Source organism: Myxine glutinosa, chromosome 6 (genome assembly GCF_964187855.1).
Source record: "Myxine glutinosa chromosome 6, kmMyxGlut1.1, whole genome shotgun sequence".
NCBI classification, from domain to species: domain Eukaryota; kingdom Metazoa; phylum Chordata; class Myxini; order Myxiniformes; family Myxinidae; genus Myxine; species Myxine glutinosa.
Genome location: NC_136266.1, coordinates 13,184,588 through 13,206,602, shown reverse-complemented (window position 1 = coordinate 13,206,602; position 22,015 = coordinate 13,184,588). Strand labels below are relative to the sequence as shown.

The 22,015-nt window shown below is 43.0% G+C and overlaps 1 protein-coding gene across 3 annotated transcripts in view; it reads right to left on the bottom strand.

Moving 5' to 3' along the window:
- LOC137429596 (glutaminase kidney isoform, mitochondrial-like) overlaps nt 1-22,015 on the bottom strand; it is a 77,756-nt gene that overhangs the window by 19,706 nt on the left and 36,035 nt on the right. For 2 of the 3 annotated variants that reach the window (XM_068119629.2, XM_078779615.1), the window contains exons 7-10: nt 5,607-5,665; nt 2,446-2,478; nt 2,190-2,248; nt 1,836-1,902 (exon numbers count right to left, since the gene is read on the bottom strand). In XM_068119629.2, coding sequence (XP_067975730.2) covers nt 1,836-1,902; nt 2,190-2,248; nt 2,446-2,478; nt 5,607-5,665 — 218 coding nt within the window. The remainder of the gene's footprint in view (nt 1-1,835; nt 1,903-2,189; nt 2,249-2,445; nt 2,479-5,606; nt 5,666-22,015) is intronic. The other variant, XM_068119631.2, reaches the window with a different exon arrangement.

Sequence of the window (22,015 nt, the reverse complement as noted above, 5' to 3'; positions counted from 1 at the left end):
CTGCCAAACCATGTGACCTATGATGTCATAAATTTAATATTTCAATACAAATGGGTCATAGATCATGTGCATGCAATTTCAGATTTTTTCCATTCAGCGGTTTCCTAGAAATAATTTATTAATTATTTGCTTTTAATCCAATATGGCTGCCATACCACGTGGCCTATGACCTCACAATTATCATAAAAACATTCTGCATGGGTGTCATTCCTACCCTGCAAGTTTCGTCTCAATCGGACATGTGGTTGCTGAGAAAAACGAGGTTTAGCCGGTACAACCGTACAACACGATTAGACGTACAACACCGAAAACATGATGCCTCCGGCGACCTTGTCGGGCGGAGGCATAAAAATAATCAGCTGTGAGCTTTTCATTGGTGAACCAATTCTGTGACCCAATATGCAAATTCTTAAAATTTCAGGTCAATCAGATGAAAATAGATTTTATGCAATGCTGACCTTTGACCTTTAGACCAAGTTATTAATTTGCCTTCTCCATATTCTCAAAATAATGCTTTGGTTAAATTTTGATGACAAAATTCAAATGGTAAAATAGTTACAGCCCGGACACACCCGGACACACACACACACACACCCGGACACACACACACACACACCCAGACACACACACACACACACCCGGACACACACACACACACACACACACACACGGACACACACCCGGACACACACACACACACACACACACACACACACACACACACACACACACACACACACACACACACACACACACACCCATCTCCTGTCAAACAGGGGACCGGCTAAAAATCCAGAACGTATAATTCGTTGGAAAGGCATCGATGGATATGTCTCTGCCCAGGTTCTTGTCAACACACTGTTCTGTTTGACCGCAAAGGTCAAAGGTCATGACACTGTCAACAGTTCAGTTTGACCTCAAAGGTCAAAGGTCATGACACTGTTCTGTTTGATCTCAAAGGTCATGTGACAACACACTGAAGGTTATTTTTTTTCAGGATCTAAAGCTTGTAGTGGAGCTGACTCCACTACAAGCTTGATTGTAGTGATACACAAGTCACACCTTGGGGTAAGTACTGTCACGCCGTGGAGCACTCTGGGTACTAGCAACTCCATGGCAACAGTGCTGCCCTTCTCACCGCACTCAGTGGGGCATTTCCTAAGGAGGAATTTCCTCCTCCCCATGGATCCCAACTTATGGGGACATTTTCCAATTAAAATCCTGTCGATCCCCATGTCCAAGTACAGAGTTCATGGACCATCTTACCCCATTCAGTCTTGAGAAACAAGGACATGGGCGGGGTCTGCGTGCGGCAAATCTGATTGGTCGAGATGATGTAAAATGCCGTCCTACTAAACGGAAGGGTTTTGAAAGTGTCAAAAAAGTGATTTGTGTTCTACCCTGTTTAAGTATACTAAGTTTAAGTAACTTCAATTTTACCAATTGAAGTAAAATTGAAATGAGATTTTAAAGGTTGTAGAAAAAATTGTTTTGGATCTTTAGCGTCCTGTGTAGTCGAGTTGGATGAACAGGACCAAAGGGTAATGCGGTGAGGGGCCCTTCGGACAAGGAAGCAACACTTGTGGATCAATGAGGGACGTGCAAAGTCAAAATGCACATACAGTGGACAAAGACATCAAGAGATACCAATGTACTTTTACATGAATTACAAGGATGTCAATGGACATACAGATCTGATGCATGGGGAATGTAATCTGGGGTATGTGCATGATGAGCCAAGTGCTCAGATGGGAACACCAATGGGCTAACCTGACAGCAGAACGAGTTGATGAACCCCAGCAGGCCTCATCAATACAGGACTACGTGGATCTCACCTTCTTTTCCTTGAGGTAGTATGCGATGGCAAAATTCCTGTCCCCCGTCTCTCTCTCCGACTGGAAGCTGTCCGCAAAGGAAGAACAATGTACAGTTGGCCAATATAATCCAAACCGTTTCGCTTTGGTCACACGGTAGGCAGACATTCTATTCACTGTGGGAGACCAGGGTGAGGTATGGTCATGCTCGGGACAAGACCCAATGGCAACTAACGTTGGCAAGCCGAGCAGGGTGCAGCATCATGACCAAACGGAAACACTAGAGTCAAATCATTTCAGGCATTTGGATGGTTTAGTGGATTTCTCATCACCGACGCTCAGGTACATCTCAGGTTTCCATCGCAGGAGACTTACGTGCTGTTGTTGAAAGCCACGTACTCAAATCCTGCCATTTTCCTCAGATAGTCCATCACCTGAGTTGAATATACAAAGACCTTGCACTTTCACGGTTTGACAAGAGCACACATTACGAAACAATCCGCACCATAACCGGGACGACACCCACCATATGGGCACATTCACAAAAAGCTTCAACATCTGGGAATCGCTCGTCATTTCCACATGAAAAGTGTACAAAGCACACAAAGCGAAATGTACGAAGTCCACTTACGTAATCAAATTTCTCAGAAGTGCTGAGACTTTGCTGGGGAAAAATAAACAAATAATAAAATCGGAGTGGCAGTGCAGCACAAATAAATAAACAAAATAAATAATAAAATCTGAGTGGCAGTGCAGCACAAATAAATAAATAAACAAATAATAAAACCTGAGTGGCAGTGCAGCACAATAAATAAATAAATAAATAATAAAATCGGAGTGGCAGTGCAGCACAAATAAATAAATAAACAAATAATAAAATCGGAGTGGCAGTGCAGCACAAATAAATAAATAAACAAATAATAAAATCGGAGTGGCAGTGCAGCACAATAAATAAATAAACAAATAATAAAATCTGAGTGGCAGTGCAGCACAAATAAATAAATAAATAAACAAAATCTGAGTGGCAGTGCAGCACAAATAAATAAATAAATAAATAAAATCTGAGTGGCAGTGCAGCACAAATAAATAAATAAACAAATAATAAAATCTGAGTAGCAGTGCAGCACAAATAAATAAATAAATAAAATCGGAGTGGCAGTGCAGCACAAATAAATAAATAAACAAATAATAAAATCGGAGTGGCAGTGCAGCACAAATAAATAAATGAACAAATAATAAAATCTGAGTGGCAGTGCAGCACAAATAAATAAATAAATAAATAAAATCGGAGTGGCAGTGCAGCACAAATAAATAAATAAACAAATAATAAAATCGGAGTGGCAGTGCGGCACAAATAAATAAATAAATAAATAATAAAATCGGAGTGGCAGTGCGGCACAAATAAATAAATAAACAAATAATAAAATCTGAGTGGCAGTGCAGCACAAATAAATAAATAAATAAAATCGGAGTGGCAGTGCAGCACAAATAAATAAATAAACAAATAATAAAATCGGAGTGGCAGTGCGGCACAAATAAATAAATAAATAAATAATAAAATCGGAGTGGCAGCACGGCACAAATAAATAAATAAACAAATAATAAAATCTGAGTGGCAGTGCAGCACAAATAAATAAATAAATAAATAATAAAATCGGAGTGGCAGTGCAGCACAAATAAATGAACAAATAAATAATAAAATCTGAGTGGCAGTGCAGCACAAATAAATAAATAAACAAATAAAAAAACCTGAGTGGCAGTGCAGCACAATAAATAAATAAATAAATAATAAAATCGGAGTGGCAGTGCAGCACAAATAAATAAATAAACAAATAATAAAATTGGAGTGGCAGTGCAGCACAATAAATAAATAAACAAATAATAAAATCTGAGTGGCAGTGCAGCACAAATAAATAAATAAATAAACAAAATCTGAGTGGCAGTGCAGCACAAATAAATAAATAAATAAATAAAATCTGAGTGGCAGTGCAGCACAAATAAATAAATAAACAAATAATAAAATCTGAGTAGCAGTGCAGCACAAATAAATAAATAAATAAAATCGGAGTGGCAGTGCAGCACAAATAAATAAATAAACAAATAATAAAATCGGAGTGGCAGTGCAGCACAAATAAATAAATAAACAAATAATAAAATCTGAGTGGCAGTGCAGCACAAATAAATAAATAAATAAAATCGGAGTGGCAGTGCAGCACAAATAAATAAATAAATAAATAATAAAATCTGAGTGGCAGTGCGGCACAAATAAATAAATAATAAAATCTGAGTGGCAGTGCGGCACAAATAAATAAATCAATAAATAATAAAATCTGAGTGGCAGTGCAGCACAAATAAATAAATAAATAAATAATAAAATCTGAGTGGCAGTGCGACACAAATAAATAAATAAATAAATAATAAAATCTGAGTGGCAATGCAACACAAATAAATAAATAAACAAATAATAAAATCTGAGTGGCAGTGCAGCACAAATGAATAAACAAATAATAAAATCTGAGTGGCAGTGCAGCACAAATAAATAAATAAATAAATAATAAAATCTGAGTGGCAGTGCAGCACAAATAAATAAATAAATAAATAATAAAATCTGAGTGGCAATGCAACACAAATAAATAAATAAACAAATAATAAAATCTGAGTGGCAGTGCAGCACAAATAAATAAATAAATAAATAATAAAATCTGAGTGGCAATGCAACACAAATAAATAAATAAACAAATAATAAAATCTGAGTGGCAATGCAACACAAATAAATAAATAAATAAATAATAAAATCTGAGTGGCAGTGCAGCACAAATAAATAAATAAATAAATAATAAAATCTGAGTGGCAATGCAACACAAATAAATAAATAAACAAATAATAAAATCTGAGTGGCAGTGCAGCACAAATGAATAAACAAATAATAAAATCTGAGTGGCAGTGCAGCACAAATAAATAAATAAATAAATAATAAAATCTGAGTGGCAGTGCAGCACAAATGAATAAACAAATAATAAAATCTGAGTGGCAGTGCAGCACAAATAAATAAATAAATAATAAAATCTGAGTGGCAGTGCAGCACAAATAAATAATAAAATCTGAGTGGCAGTGCAGCACAAATAAATAAATAAACAAATAATAAAATCTGAGTGGCAGTGCAGCACAAATAAATAAATAAATAAATAATAAAATCTGAGTGGCAATGCAGCACAATAAATAAATAAATAAATAATAAAATCTGAGTGGCAATGCAGCACAATAAATAAATAAATAAATAATAAAATCGGAGTGGCAGTGCAGCACAAATAAATAAATAAACAAATAATAAAATCTGAGTGGCAGTGCAGCACAAATAAATAAATAAATAAATAATAAAATCTGAGTGGCAATGCAGCACAAATAAATAAATAAATAAATAATAAAATCTGAGTGGCAGTGCAGCACAAATAAATAAATAAATAAATAATAAAATCTGAGTGGCAATGCAGCACAATAAATAAATAAAATCGAACAACTTAAAGGAAGGTGAAAATATCAAAACAAAACCACCTAAATCGATGATTAACGTTCACTTCCAAAAAAGAAATGAATAATAAACATCAAATGTGGACTAAAAAAAAACCAAAAAAAAAAAACCGATGATAAGGAGCAACGTTTTATCAACAGGGGCCTCGATGAAGATGGTTCTTAAAGGAACAATGAACACTTGGTGTTTCGTTCCGAGTGAGTTGTGCATAACTACCCAGGTGGTGAATATTCACCGATGTAGTGAGGGACAGGTCAACTCACCTTGATCAATGACATCACGACGATGGAGCCGGCGTTTACCATTGGATTGTGCGGTTTGTCTGCAAACGCAAAAACAATGTATTCATTTAGGTTATAGAACAACTCGGCATTCATAAATATTAAATATCATCAACGGCACGCACACGTACAGACACGCACACGTACACGTACAGACACGCACACACAGACGCACGCGCACACGTGTTTCTTACACGCTTCATAACCATCGGTCCAATTTCCCAACATTTACTGTACCGTTATTTTCACAAGCAGAAGGTCAACGTCACAGGAACTTTCAACGTCACAGGAACTTTCAACGTCACAGGAACTTTAAACGTCACAGGAACTTTAAACGTCACAGGAACTTTCACCGTCACAGGAACTTTCAACGTCACAGGAACTTTCAATTGTTAACCAAATTGATGCAAAATATGAAATAACAGCGCTTTGGGCGATCGAGCACGATATGTCACGTGACTCCCTCAGCAGTGAGAGGCGGAGCTTGGACTGAGCGGTTCAAAGGTCGATGCGCTGTCAGAAATCAAACCGATTGCATTCCAATACTTACTTCCCTCAAGGTAAATTAATACAAAAAGGGTCATCAGTCTCCACAAGCGTACAGAGTCCAACGTGTGGATGCGACAACCCGTCGACCTTGAGCATGGACATAAGGAGGCCCTTTGGCCCATCATTTCCGTGGTCTACTCCAGAGGTAGCTTTTGCTGCATGTGTAAAACATACATGTCTGGGATCATACAGTTGTTGTTGTTGTTTTTTTTCTATGTGCTTCTTCCCCTCACCCGTTATTCCTTCAAGTGTCCCTCTACCCTGATTGGTGTCCCAGAGTGTGGTTTCTGTCCAAGCAGAAACTCCAACACAAATTCACTCCTCCAGATGTTTGTACGTCCACATGCCAACTGCCATCTTTGGGGCTATGAAGGGGCAACCGTCGTGGTTAAAGCGGTTCAATAAATGAGACCATCATGGAATGCTTTTGGAACAATACTTCATTCAATCTGATAACCTGTTGTAAATAAGTCGTCCAGGTCCAGGTTACCATCACAATACTTCATTCAATCTGATAACCTGTTGTAAATAAGTCGTCCAGGTCCAGGTTACCATCACAATACTTCATTCAATCTGATAACCTGTTGTAAATAAGTCGTCCAGGTCCAGGTTACCATCACAATACTTCATTCAATCTGATAACCTGTTGTAAATAAGTCGTCCAGGTCCAGGTTACCATCACAATACTTCATTCAATCTGATAACCTGTTGTAAATAAGTCGTCCAGGTCCAGGTTACCATCACATTACTTCATTCAATCTGATAACCTGTTGTAAATAAGTCGTCCAGGTCCAGGTTACCATCACAATACTTCATTCAATCTGATAACCTGTTGTAAATAAGTCGTCCAGGTCCAGGTTACCATCACAATACTTCATTCAATCTGATAACCTGTTGTAAATAAGTCGTCCAGGTCCAGGTTACCATCACATTACTTCATTCAATCTGATAACCTGTTGTAAATAAGTCGTCCAGGTCCAGGTTACCATCACATTACTTCATTCAATCTGATAACCTGCTGTAAATAAGTCGTCCAGGTCCAGGTTACCATCACAATACTTCATTCAATCTGATAACCTGCTGTAAATAAGTCGTCCAGGTCCAGGTTACCATCACATTCAATAAGCGAGCTTGTTGTTTTGTATTTAACCCTTACTCACCCCACAAAATGACACTTCAATCCGGTCGACATTTGTTTCCCGAACCAAGGCTCAGATCAAACTTCAACCATGGTTTTCATTTTCAAAATGGCCGCTCTTTCAGGAAATGCGACCACGTGACTATGGTTGGACTAAGACTCCAAAGGAAAGCTTTTTGAAAATATTTACAACCTTGCTGTCCACAAAATGGTGGAAATATCGACATCCTCGTATGCCCCCCCCCCCCTCTAAATTCGCTCTCCTCCTCTTACTCCTAAAAACAAAAATAATTAAAAAAAACATCTTGGTGTACTTGTGCATGTCAACGGCCTGAAAAGGTCAAAACTGAACCAATGTACACCAATGGATGTACACCAAAACTGAACAAATGTACACCAATGGATGTACACCAAAACTGAACAAATGTACACCAATGGATGTACACCAAAACTGAACCAATGTACACCAATGGATGTACACCAAAACTGAACAAATGTACACCAATGGATGTACACCAAAACTGAACCAATGTACACCAATGGATGTACACCAAAACTGAACCAATGTACACCAATGGATGTACACCAAAACTGAACCAATGTACACCAATGGATGTACACCAAAACTGAACAAATGTACACCAATGGATGTACACCAAAACTGAACCAATGTACACCAATGGATGTACACCAAAACTGGACAAATGTACACCAATGGATGTACACCAAAACTGAACCAATGTACACCAATGGATGTACACCAAAACTGAACCAATGTACACCAATGGATGTACACCAAAACTGAACCAATGTACACCAATGGATGTACACCAAAACTGAACCAATGTAATGGAGGTGCACCTCATCTGATGATAGGTCAGAAGGATCGTGGGTTTATCCACGTTGAGTGCACGTCATAAAGCAAAAACAAGTGTTTGATGTGCAGCCAAACAGCATGAGGTCTTCCTGCTGATGAAAAACACCTCTCCAAAACATGTCTGTGCGTGATGACGTCACAGGTGGCCAAAAGTGAAAAAGAAACAAAGTAAAACGAGAGCGGCACTCGGTACAGAGCATACCTCCACAAGGCTGAACAGGTTACATTTTCTATCCGACAGCTAGGCCGGATCTGGATCCGGACCTGAACCAAAATCGAATCACTTGTTCTCATCACCTAAACAAACTCATTCAGCAAGTTTCGTCCGAATCCGTGCACAACTTTTTGAGAGATCACGTTATATATCAATGTCTGCCCGATGTCTCAATGGTGAAGAATCACTCAAAATATTCTACTAGCCGTATCCGGATCTTCACCAAAATCGAATCATTTCGTCCTCGTCACACACGCAACCTCTCCACCAAATTTCGTCCAAATCTGTCTGCAACTTTAAGATATATTGCTCACAAACAGGCAGACAGACAAATACATACACAGACAGACAGACAGACAGACAGGGGTGAAAACATAACCTCCATCCACCTCAGGTGGCAGAGGTAAAAACCCCCAAAACTGCGACCATCGTGTTTTGTGAGCTTAAAAGAAGGATGTACGACAAACTGTTGCGAATCTGAAATTGCAAGTCAAGAATAAAGGAGAATTTACACACTGGAGGCCACCGTTTGTCTCGTGAAACCTGCACCACATGTACACCTTAGCATTCTCACAATCGTGAAGGTAAGGCTAATGACGCAGCCAACCAGCAGAAGGGAATTCCACTATTGTACTGGCACACAACGGCCTGCTATTTGCAAAAGATATTGTGGGATCTTCGTCGTCCAACATCGAATATCGTGGACAGGACAGTAGACAATGTCGCTATCTGATGGCTCGTGTGCTCAGAGATGCAGCACCCCTTCTGGCACTGCATCAAAATGATCGTTTTATTAAAGCCAAAACAACTCGTGGGCCAGCAAGCCACCAACATTAATCCTGTGAGCCAAAACTGATGGTTTCTCACCAAAACATCATCAGTGCCACCATATTCAATAAATATTGATCCTCGGCTGAAAGGGGGTGCAGGGAGCAGATTGGCGAGATCTCCCCGAGACATTTTAATTATATTAAACCAATAATATAAGAGATGCTGTGGTTTAGCCTGGTGTTGGCTTAGCGGTTAGGGTGCCGGCTTGGGATCCTAGGATCCTGGGTTCGAATCCCGGTCGATCGCTGAATTAACTCCAGGGGGTTGACTCAGCCTGTCATCCTTCCGAGGTCGGCAAATTGAGTACCAGCTTGCTGGGATGAATGATCACGGTGTGTACCCCGGTTTAGAATAGGTACACCGTATCCCTGCGCATCGTAAGAGCGTGACCAAGGGTGGACGTCAGTAAGGGCATCCGGCCATAAAAACTTTTTTTTTTGTATACTGAATCGACGCTCGTGAAAGAGCTGACATTTACTTCACAAACAAATCAACCAGACAAACAAAATATATAAAAGAGGGAGCGGAAGACAAGAGAATGGGAAGCACACAAACACTTGAGAGCACACAACATTTGAGAGCAGGGAGATGTGTGGGAGGGAGAGGGCTCGGGGGGTGGGGGATGGGAGAAGTATAAAACACAAGGACACCAAGGACTTCCAGGTCAGAAGTTGGTATTTCAAAAAGTGAAATTGGGCTGAAATTATCGGGGATAGAAAAGATCAAGGTTTTGGATGGGGGAAGATAAGAGATGGTGGTGAACAGCTGTTTTAAAGACCTGGAGGGTGGAATGGGATTGAAGAGAGTGAGGGAGTTTGTTCCAGAGGCGGGAGAAAAGAGGAATGAAGGAGCGAAGGTGAGCAGAGAGTCTTGATTTTGGCAGTTTAACCATAAGAGGGTTGCAGGCAGATCTTGTGCGACCTGTAGGAATATTTGCGGGACAGAGCCCAGAGAGAGCTGGGGGGGCAAGGCCAGAGAGGAGTCGGTAGAAGACGGAAAGACCACCAACCTGCCTGCGGTGAGTGAGTGAAAGGCCCTTGGAGTTAGCTTCATCGCGGGAGATTCCAATGATTCTGAATGCTTTGCTTTCAACAGCGTGAAGACGAGCTAGGTGTGAGGCAGGGGCACCAGCCCAGAGGGGAGAGCAGTATTCCATTGAGCTGCGGATGAAAGCCTTGTACGTGGTGAGGAGCTCAGGTGTGCCAAGGAAGGACTTCGCACGACGGAGGATGCCCAGTCGGCGACTGGCTTTGGAGGCCAGATTTGAAATGTGGTTTTCCCAGGAAAGATCATGGCAGATAGTGAGACCCAAAAGTTTGAGTGACAGAACTTCTTGGAGAGGATTATTCAGAAAGTAGATGGGAGGGTTGTCCAGTCGGTCTTTTCGGAGAGACATTGTAAGAGTGTGAGATTTGTCATGATTGAAAGACATGTTCCACATGTTTGCCCAGTCTGTGATTTTGTCCAGGTCTGCAGAGAGTGAGGGGGCTGCAGACTGTCGATCTGAGGGATGAAGAATGGAGCGACAGAGAGTAGAGTCATCAGCAAAGAGATAGAGAGGATTTTCAAGAGAGTCGGGGAGATCATTGATGAAGACCAGAAAAAGCACAGGGCCCAGAACACTGCCTTGGGGAACTCCAGCCTGAACAGGAAGAGGAGATGAGAGAAACCCATTCAGCGCCACACGTTGACTACGACTAGAGAGGAAGTCCGCCAGCCATGCGTGGAGATTTCCATGGATACCAACAGAGGAGAGTTTGGTGAGCAGGGCGGGGTGCCAGACCGTATCGAAGGAACGTGATATGTCAAGGGAGACAGCTCTAATTTCCTGTTTGGCATTGAGGACCTCCATCCATTGCTGAGAAAGCAGAAGCAGCATGTCCAGAGTAGAGTGACCAGGTCTGAAACCAAATTGATGATCAGAGATCAAACCATTGGAGAAGAGGAAAGATTTCATATCTGAAGCAATGATGGATTCCATGACTTTACTGATAATTGAGAGAAGGCTGATTGGTCTGTAGTTGCTAGGATCTGTTTTTGCACCTTTTTTGTGCAAAGCGGTGATGTTGGCAGATTTCCAAGCAGATGGCAGATGACCTTGACTAAAAGAGAGTGTGAAGAGAACAGAGAGGGAGTGAAAGAGCGGAAGAACAAGATTTTAGGACCCGTGGGCTGATGCCGTCAGGTCCAGTTGCAGAATCAGAGTCGAGGGTTGACAGAAACTTTTCCACCTTGTCAGGAGGAAAGGACACAGAGTCCAGGAGCAGCTGGGTATGAATGGGTACGGTGGGTACAGAGAGGGATGGGTTTGGGACACAAGATTTAGAGGCAAACACAGAGTTGAGGCATTCAGCTTTTTCACGCGCGGAGTCAGCCGTGTGGCCGTTTGAGGTGAGGGAGGGGATGGAGGGGGAACAAACACCAGAAACAGATTTGACCAGATGCCACCAGGATTTGGAAGAGGGAGACAGATAAGAGAGTTCTGTCCTGAGAACGGATAGATATTGTTTCCTGGCTCTCCTGAGGGTGGACACACACTTGTTTCGGGCTTTGTGAAAGGAAATGAGATTTCCTTCCGTTGGATTTGCTTTCCAGGAGACGAAAGCAAGTTGTTTCTGGGCAATAGCCTCACCACAAGATTCCGTGTACCATGGACGGGAGGAAGGGTATGACAACTGCAGACGAGATGGGATAAATCTGTGCATGAGAGAGAGCAGTTTACTTTGGAAGAATTCCCAGGATGAGTTGATGTCAGAGGCGGTAGAGATGGGAGACCAGTCCAGATGATTGATGGCTGCTTGAAGACCATGCCAGTTGGCCTGAGTGAAATGCCAGACTCGTCGACGCTGAGGAGGCTCTCTGAGAATGGTCAGAGAGATGTCCACTTTAACAAGCACATGATCAGATGAGCCGATTGGAGCAGAAGAAGAGCAGCAGACATTTTCAGGGAAGTTAGTCATAACCAAGTCCAGAAGAGAAGATGCTCCATTGATTGAGATCCGGGTCGGGAAATTGACAGATTGTGTCAGTCCCAGTGAGTCACAGAAGTCCTTTGCTGAAGAGCCATGGCTGGTGAGAGAGGTACCCACACCCAGCCAACTGGCATGGTGACAATTTAAATCACCACATATGAGGAAGAGAGAGTTGGGATGGGTCGATAGAAGTTGGTCCATGTTATCAGACAGCGAGATGTAGATGGAGTCATCACTATTTGGTGGACGGTACAACACACATATGAACAAAAGGTGGGAGCGAAGGGGAAGCCGTAGCCAAAGGTATTCCTGGGGGTGAGGTGGAGAGAGGGCAGTGCAGGGCGAGTGAGGAAGAGAGTTTTTTATAAAGATAGCAACCCCCCCTCCAGGACATTGCCTCAAACAGGGAACCATGATTGTCATGGGGCCCGCGAGGCTAACCCCCGCTCTAGAGGGAAAAATGGCCTTAAAACGATCATTCATTCATTCATTCATTCATTTCATTCAATATAATAGATGCTGTATCTATGGATTTTTTTTAAATATAGATACGTAGGCTCATAAAAAGGGCTGGCATTATGTCCGAGAAGTACACATCCACACCTCTAAGCTGTCGAGCCTGGAGTTGAATCCCCAACCAGGTACAAACTGTCATCCCGGTGATTCATCAATGTGTGTGCCGTCCCTCGGATAGCCATCAAACTGCGCGTCCCCTCTGCTGGCATTAGTTGGTGGATGTTTGAGATCCCACAGTATCCTTCACTACGAGTAGGCGAGCCAACGCCAGCACTCTCGCCAAATCCCTGCCCTAACCTTGGTCGAACGGCAGACCTTGCCAGCTGGTTCATGTTAGACTTGGGCCAAACTTCCCCATGCCAACCCCACTAGAACGTAGGAATAATTGGGGCTGTTGAGGAAGAAGAAGAAGGCTCATGAAACAGCTCAAAGGGCACGAGGCATAAACTGCAGTTAGTGTTCCTTCAACCATAAAGTAAACAACTTTTACAATAAATTTAACATCAATAATCGTACTTTCAACAATGGCAATGTTCTGGAATATGTGATGGGTGGGAGGGAGAGGGGGGGGGGGGGGGCTTATTACAAAAAAAGGACATTTGGTCCATCAAGACCAAGCTGCATATCCCCCAAAAACATTATTCAAGTTATAGAAAAACAAAATGATATATCACGCGACAAAAGCCCCATTTTGAATTCACAACATGGTCTACATGAGTGATTGGGGATGTTTACACACGTGCACAAAGCGTGCGGCCATTCGATGAAAGCCCAAAGAGCGAATGGAAGGACCACAGCTGAAAAACAGCAGGTGACATGAAAAACACTCAACAGGTGCATGCTGTGCATAAATCGCATGTTTGTTTAATACCTCTCTCAAACATGGGAGGTGAAGGGAGTGGGGATGGAGTGGGGGACTGCAGCTGGGCTATCGAGAAAAATAAAATAGAATAAAAAGAATGAGTAACGAATCAGAAAGATAACATTCATAACGGTTTGGTGCAACATATTGGCAACAGATGACATCAAAGATGACAATGTGGGATGTGGGGAAGAAGGGCCAAGGAAATAAAATAGTGTTGCGGATCTCGGGGGTCGGCTCTCCCCTTATCAAGGGGGGATTAATCCCCTTGTCCTTTAAGCTGGCCGTCCCGAGTCCTGGAGCTATGACGTCACTTCCGGTCAGCGCTGAATAGGGTGGTAGGCCGAATTGTTCCTATTACCTAATTACCAGCGCCTTCAGGGAAGTGAGGAAATGAGCCCCGCCCGAGCCGCGGCGTTAGTGGACACGCCGAGCGAAGCGAGCCGCGCCTCGGGCCGTTAACAATGACTAACCCGATTCTGAGCGGTTCCGAGTCGTGCCACAGGTACTCAATTGAAAGAAAGGACGGATGCGATCGGATTAGGGAAAACCAAGAAAGAACAAGGTAATTTATTTACAAACCAAAAAGAAGAGGAAAGGAAAGAATGTACAGGTAGAAGAAGAAGAAGCAGGACACAGGGCAGGCTTAACTACACAGTTATAGTGGGGCAGATATGTAACAAAAATTGCACGAGATGTTCACATCCGGCAGAAAGTTTGAAATTTTGCATACAGGGGTATTTTGACATGCTGAGTTCAAAAATTGGCGGATCCAAGAGGTCTGACCAATGGACAGGCCGCCATCTTGAATTCCAATATGGCTGCCAAGACGAAATGTTGATAATCCCTATCTTGGGTTCTAAATGACCTGTGGTGCTCAAATCTTGTACACAAGGGTATGTTGACATGCTGAGTTCAATAAGGCAATAATTTGAAATGTCTGACAAATGGTATGGCCGCCATTTTGAATTCCAATATGGCCGCCAAGACGAAATGTTGAAAATCCCGGGTTCTTTGCAAAAGCAATACCAATTCAATGGATCCCTAGTTGACAAATCATATAACAAGTCAAAGAGCTCATTTCAAAGCATATTTCGTACCAGTTGGCAGCCGTAACATGCTGCAAGCTTTTTTCCATCCGTTTTACTTCTCCTACTGCTCATCTCGGAAGCATTGTCCAGAGCAGAAACATAGTTCTGTGCATGGTAGATTAGCAGCAGAACATTTGCAATTTCCAGCACACCGTTTTTTACACTTGCACTTGATCAGCTCTCGGCACCCTTTTGACGCCTCTGGCATTACTGTCCAAAATGGATGCCAGACATCATCTGCATTTTTAGCCCATCCCCAATCTGCAGGTGAAGGCAGCTCTGGGTTAGCAATTTGGGACTGTCCCCAGATGTGACCGGCCTGAAAGACTGCCCTCTTCACATGTTGACGCAGTGCCTCTTTTGTCGGTGGAATATTTTCCGATTGCCGATTTCCCTGAGCAAACAGCTGCTTGCGTGCTTCGTTCACTTTCTTCAGAGGGGAAGTTCTACTGTACAGAACAATGAAGAACCTCTCTATGTTGTCCATGTCATCATCTGTTACTTCCGCTGGTGCATGTGAGAGATGATTGAAGACCTCCCCCAAGTTTGGCATGGAATTCCATATGCTCCACACAGTCTTTTTGCCAATCCCACATATGGCAGAAACAGTATCGCATCCGGAAACAGTATGCAGGAATAGAAGCCCCCATGAGCGTTCAGGGCCAATGTGAGTCGCAATAGTGTGAGCAGCAATGTGCCTGAAATAGTTTCCATGTCCAAATGCCAACCACATTGCACAACCGTCCATAATGCTTGCCATTGCGATAGCCAACACAACCACATCCGTGTCTGTTGCATGAATGACGATACTTCTGTACCCCTGCTGATATGCATGCCAAGCATGTAGCATCATTCGTGAATCAGCCTCTTCATGCGTACATGGTCGAATTTGAGAAACATCAGAAGGGGGCTTTGATTTAACCTCTTCTTCTAAGGTTGTAAGAAGTGTTTTTCCCTCTGGAATAGGCATCGTTTGCAGGGAATCAGCAAGGAAACTGAATAATGTCTTTTTGTTGGAATCTACACGAAGGAAGCTGCTCCAGTTTCGTGGCACGGATGTCTGTTCAGTCACATGGAGTGGTATGCCAGTGCCACGACCAAGCCTGGTGCCTTCTTTGAGACTGTCCGTTCTGTAGGTGTCCCACACCACATCAACACGCATCACAGTCCCCTCATTTAACTTTCGGGCAATGTACGGAAGGACCTGTTTCTGTGCATAGTCACCAAATGTCCTGATCACACTGTTGCACTTCTTAGGCTCCAAATGATGGACTAAGGCAGCCCCATCGAAAATACGAACTTCTCCTTTGGGCGCATCACGAGGACGTTGTGCTAAAGCTTCCAAACAGGGCAAAAGATCAGCCTTGCCGGTTGGTGGCCGCATTGTATTGATACCTTCAGCCAATGCAGGTGGCCACCCATGACACTCATATTCATAAAATGTGTTAAGATCACCATCTCAAGTTTGGCAAGAAATGTACATTCGTGAGAAGAGCTCCACATTACTTTTCATACGTGTAATCTTCGCCTCAGACTTTCCAGGTGTTTTCTTGGGCTTCGATTTCAACAGTGGCAGATTGTTCTTTGAAATGCTATCATAGAAATTGTCAGAAGGATCCTTGATTCGCTGCCCCACAAATCCGTCAAATTGTGTTTTGCCAGTGTCCTCCATGGATCGCACTGCGGCTATCACTTCATCAGGCATGATGACCTTTGTGTCAAGCACATACAAGTCATTACTGTCTTCCGCAAACGGGTTTCCAAGTTTTTCAAAGGAACTGATTGCATTATTGAGATCTGATGCAAAGGATTTCTGGACACTAGGCAATTGTTCGTGGTGGCGGACATCAGTTTGCCTCTGTCTTTGAAACTGGTCCTCAAACTCATTCAGGATTCTGGCTATTTCTGCACCAGCTACCATCCACCGGCGAAGAGCCCCTTCATTCTCAGTAATTCCAATGACTCCACCATCACCTTTCACATAAGCGTTCTGCTGTTCGTGTATCTGATCGTGTGCCATAGCAGAGAACTTGTGTGATGACTTCTGAGTGACAAAGTTCCCCTTGACAAATTCACGATGGATATCCATGGAATCGTTTGAAAGTTCCTGAAGGTCTGTTACATGCACTGTCAACCATCTGGCGTAATGGTAATGGTCCATGGCAAACATCCACGGAATGATCGCCGTGAGAGTCTCCACATAGAGCGTGTAGTTGGCTTCCCGTTGTGATCTTATGAATGCCAAGAGAAGACACTCCAACTGCAGGACTTTATTCCAGTAGCAAAACTGGGGGTACTTTGTAGCCATCTTCTTGCTCCAAAGTTCAAATGATTGTAAATCTTCAGTTTCACATGTTTTCCGGTAGTCATCGTATGCCTTTCGCTGCAGAGCGTACAACGCCGCTACTGTGACTTGGTGTGCCCATTGTGACCTCGATATTTGCGAACCTTTGTGAAGACTATCTGCTCTTCCCTCTGTTGTTACACCAGCACTGGTCATTACACTTGCCCAGCCACTCCCCTCCAGGAAGCTGCCGATCGCTTTCAACAAGGCCATCTCTACATGAAGTCCTCCCATCATCACAACAAACTTGTCTTCACCATATATACCTGGCCAAGTCCATTGAATCTTCTTTGCAATTGCATAGAGTGGTTGATCAACGGTCAGAACTGGAACTTGTCTGGGGTTTACTAGTTCTGTCGCCTGCTTGATTAAATTCATTCCATGCTTCACCATTGCCAATGTGTGAGCACTCTCGCGGAACAGAGGTAGCAGTCCTGTAATTGCAGGAGGCCGAGGAACTTCAACCTGCAGATTTGCCATGTATGCTGACCAGGAGATATTATCTTCACTCTCAAGACCTTCCTTCTCCTGCAGACTTTGTACAAACGAAAGCCACTGACTTTCTTTGTCCTGTATTCCGGAGGACACACTTGGAGTGGATGGACCTTTTGGTTTTCTTGGAATGGGATTATTAGTTGGAAATGTTTCAGGAGGCACATCACTGTAAGATGCAGGAAGGGCGGCTATGGTTTTGGAGCGCTGTTTGTTCTCATTCTCAGTGACATTCTCATGATTTCGAATGCTGCCACTTTTGTCATGTGAAACATGTTGTGTCAGTGATAACGCGGTTCCATGAAATGAACTTTGTGCTGATGCTGATGATGGGTTGTGATCTATGTTGTCTAGGTTGCCTGTTGTGAATATTCCACTTCGCAATTTTGTTGGACACACAACGCCGTCATGTTTGTATATTTCTATGACTCTGTTGGCCTCATCTGTGGATACCTCCAGTATGCGATCATATGAAACACACAAACCATGTTGAAAAAGAACGTCAACGAGATCCCGTTTCCTTGTTTTGCTATGAATGAGAAGACCCAGGTAAAGTGGCAGTGATGTTTCACGTTTCAAATTGTGACGTACTGCTGTAGTTTCCAACCTTCCTCGTTTCATAGTGTTGAATGTTACAAGTTGAGTTAAGGATTGCACAGAGACGCCTCCCTTGTTGTTTGCGTTTTGTTTTTGTATGTTTGTACCAGCAAGAATCATTTCCATCAACGCTGCCAATGATGGTGGTGAGTTGTTATATGATTCGTTAACTAGGGATCCATTGAATTGGTATTGCTTTTGCAAAATATCTTTGCGCACAATCTGGGCAGCTCTCATGAGAATGACCGCGTCGTTGTCAGAGCTTTGTCTACAAGCATGCAATAAAGCTTCACCAATGTCCTCTTTGAATGACAGTGCCACTTCATGGTTGCTCTTATGTGCCTCAAGTTGCGGAAGGTGTCTGAGAAGCTTGTCCTTAAGGTGAGTTGAATTAATCCTCTTTGAGATATCACCTCCCAGTTGTGCCAGACGTTCTGTATAAAGCTTTGTGAGATCGGCTAACTTGAAAGTGTAACTGTCATCTGTACACTTCATTTCTTCCAAATAGGCCATCAATTCGGCCAAAGCTACTGATTCTGGTGGCATATTTTCACTTGAACTGGCTTCCTCATTCTTTCTTACAAATGATCTGTATCGAGTGTGGAGAACAGTCATGCACTTCTTGTGATAAACAGCATCTGATGCCGTCATATCACCTACAGACAATCTAGCCAGGAGTTTTGTATCCCTCAATTCTGTTGCCATCAATCGAACATTGGAATCTACATTTTTTGTTGCCGCTCTGTGGACTATTTCTTCATTACTGATAATGCTATCACAAAAGAAACATGTTCTAGCAGTACTCTGTTCAACGGATGGAGATTTGAAACTTGTTCTGAGTCTTTTCTTAACAGGCGAGTAAGTTTCTTCACCAAGTTTAAGGTCTGAACTTTGCTTTCTTTCCCTTGATTCAGCCCTGGCCACACGAGAGCTGCTGCACTGCACATAACAGTTTTTGTGCCATTTGGCAGCATGCGCAGCTAGGGTTTCTGCAATACCGCAACCATCATCTAGTCGGGAAATGTTTATCCCGCAAGGCAAGGCACCTAAATCATTCAATGCCTTGAGATTTTGAGCAAGATTCTCGTAGACGTCTAGACACGACTGATTGCTGCCCTTACGTGCATCTCTTAGTGGTTCATTTTCAAAACGTTTCTGGCAAAGAGCGCAAATGTTCCAGTCTGTTGGCATTGGAATTGTTGACGATGTTTTCTTTGATTTCGACATTGGATCTGAAAGAGAAAAAACATAATAAAAAAAAAAATTATTGGAATGTCATGTGAATGTTCAGTTCCGGCAGAAAGTGTTAAATTTCACATACAGGGGTATTTTGGGGCGCTGAATTTCCCAAATTTCTACTGCCTTCGACAAAATTACAAACCCATCAGTAGATTTGAGATGCAACAATTTTCCAGTTATCATAATAATGCTCAAATGATTTAACATTATGACATTACCGTACACTGTGCTATTAAAGCAATGAAAACATCGATGTTTGGCTTGGCGGCCATATTGGAATTTAAAATGGCGGCCATGCCGTTTGTCAGACATTTCAAATTATTGCATTATTGAACTCAGCATGTCAACACACCCTTGTGTACCAAATTTCAGCGCCACAGGTCATTTAGAACCCAAGATAGGGAATTTCAACATTTCGTCTTGGCGGCCATATTGGAATTCAAGATGGCGGCCGGCCCATTGGTTAGATCTCTTGGATCCGCCAATTTTTGAAATCAGCGCCCCAAAATACCCCTGTATGCGAAATTTCACACTTTCTGCCGGAAATGAACATCTTTTTCACATATCTGCCCCGCTATTATGACACCCACACAAACATACACACTCACACGGGGATTGTAGCTGGTAGGGTGGAAGGTCCAGGTAGGTGGTCCAGGCTCAGGTCCCGCGGTGTAACCCGGCAGGCAGCCCCGCGCATACTTGGAACGCGACCGGACCTTACATATGGCGGGGGGGGGGGGGGGGGGGGGGGGATGACCGGCGTCCTTCAGCGTACGTAATAATTATATGGCTATGCCAAACGCACCCTCTCCAAGGTTCTCTTATAGCACCAGCGAGTGAGCCCTTACACCCATGTGCGCTCCGTATTAGGCTTTCGCAATGCACTCCGCGCTCTCTCAAGTCCACCAAAACAAGAAGTCCGTGCAAGTCCTTTGCGCAAGAAGTCCCCGAAAGAAGTCCGTTTGCAATGAGCGCCGCTGAACAAGTCCTCGCAAGTCCGTTGCGCAAGAAGTCCCCGAAAGAGGTCCGTAAAAGGGCTTTGCGCTCGTGCTTTTATAACGCGAGCCAAGATCACTCTGCGCTCCACAAAGGCCATGCCCGTCGGTGATCTTCCCTCAGCCCTGGTTGGCTGGTGGGGGCTTACCGGCCACACCTTTGACGGCTAGTTGACAGGCCACACCTTGTTCTTGGCGTTCCGCCCCCTTTTTCCTCGGGCCGACCGCATGGTTAATGGCGGCGCTAAGACAGCGAACGCTGCTGGCAAGGCGCGTAATGGCGGCGCTTGGAGAGGGAGGTCGCAAAATGGACGGAATGGATTGGGACCTACTCTTATTTAATTGATGCAACGCAGATTCAACTATTGGAAACACGGCCTTATCTGAAACACATAATACTGAAATAACTAAAGTCCTATGGTGGCCTATGTGTTGCTTGTGGACTAACTAGGGGTGCAACCTTTAACCTTTAATGTCATGGGATATTTACAAGTGATTATTTATTTACAAAAGTGTGGGTTCTAAAACCGCAACAATAGCTTACAACACGCAGTTCTGGATAGTTCTGGAGAAGAAGATATTTTATGGTTTTTTGTTTTTTTCCCATCCAATATGGGCGCCAGATGACATAACCAATGACGTCAAAAATTTGAATCTTCACTCACATCGGGTCAAAGATGAAATAAATTAAGTTTCAGATTTTTCAGATAAAGATTTTGATTCAACCAATTATGGCTGGAATACCACTTCACCAAACACGTCATCGTAATCACCCCATATACCCCATGGGGACTTAGTTGACGACATAGACAAAGTTTCAATTTTTTCTTGTTGGGCGGTTTCAGAGATGTCCAAAATTTTTCCTTTAATACAATATGGCTGCCATATCATGTGACCTATCACATCAGAGTTATAAATACAATACTCTCCATATCGGTAGAGCGCATTCCTCTGTCAGTCTGAACAGTTTACATTTTTAATCCCACTGATAGACCGGATTTGCATCCGTACCTCAAGCAAAATCTAATCGGCTTGTTCTTGTCAACTACCCAACTCATCCACCAATTTTTGTCATAACCCGTCCACAGATTTTTGAGATATCATGCCATATATCATTTTTTGGCCCCCCTCAATTATGAAGAACCACTTTAAAAATATTTTTAAAACTCTCAGATCCATATCTTCAACAAATCCATCCTTGTCACAAACCCAACCTGTCCAGCAGGTTTCGTCTGAATCCATCCATCATTTTTTGAGATATCCTATTCACAGACACAGTGAGACAAACAGACAGAGGTGAAAACATAACCTCCATGTACCTTCAGTGAATGAATGAATGAATGAATGAATGATCGTTTTAAGGCCATTTTCCCTGCTAGAACGGGGCTTAGCCTTGCGGGCCCCATGACAATCATGGTTCCCTGTTTAGGGCAATGTTTTTATGGCCGGATGCCCATCCTGACGCCAACCCTTAGTCGCCTCTTACGGTGCGCAGGGATAGGGTGTACCTATTCTAAACCGGGGTACACACCGGGATCATTCATCCCAGCAAGCTGGTACTCAATTTTCCGACCTCGGAAGGATGACAGGCTGAGTCAACCCCCCTGGTGTTAATTTAGTGATCGACCAGGATTCGAACCCAGGATCCTAGGATCCCAAGCCTGCGCCCTAACC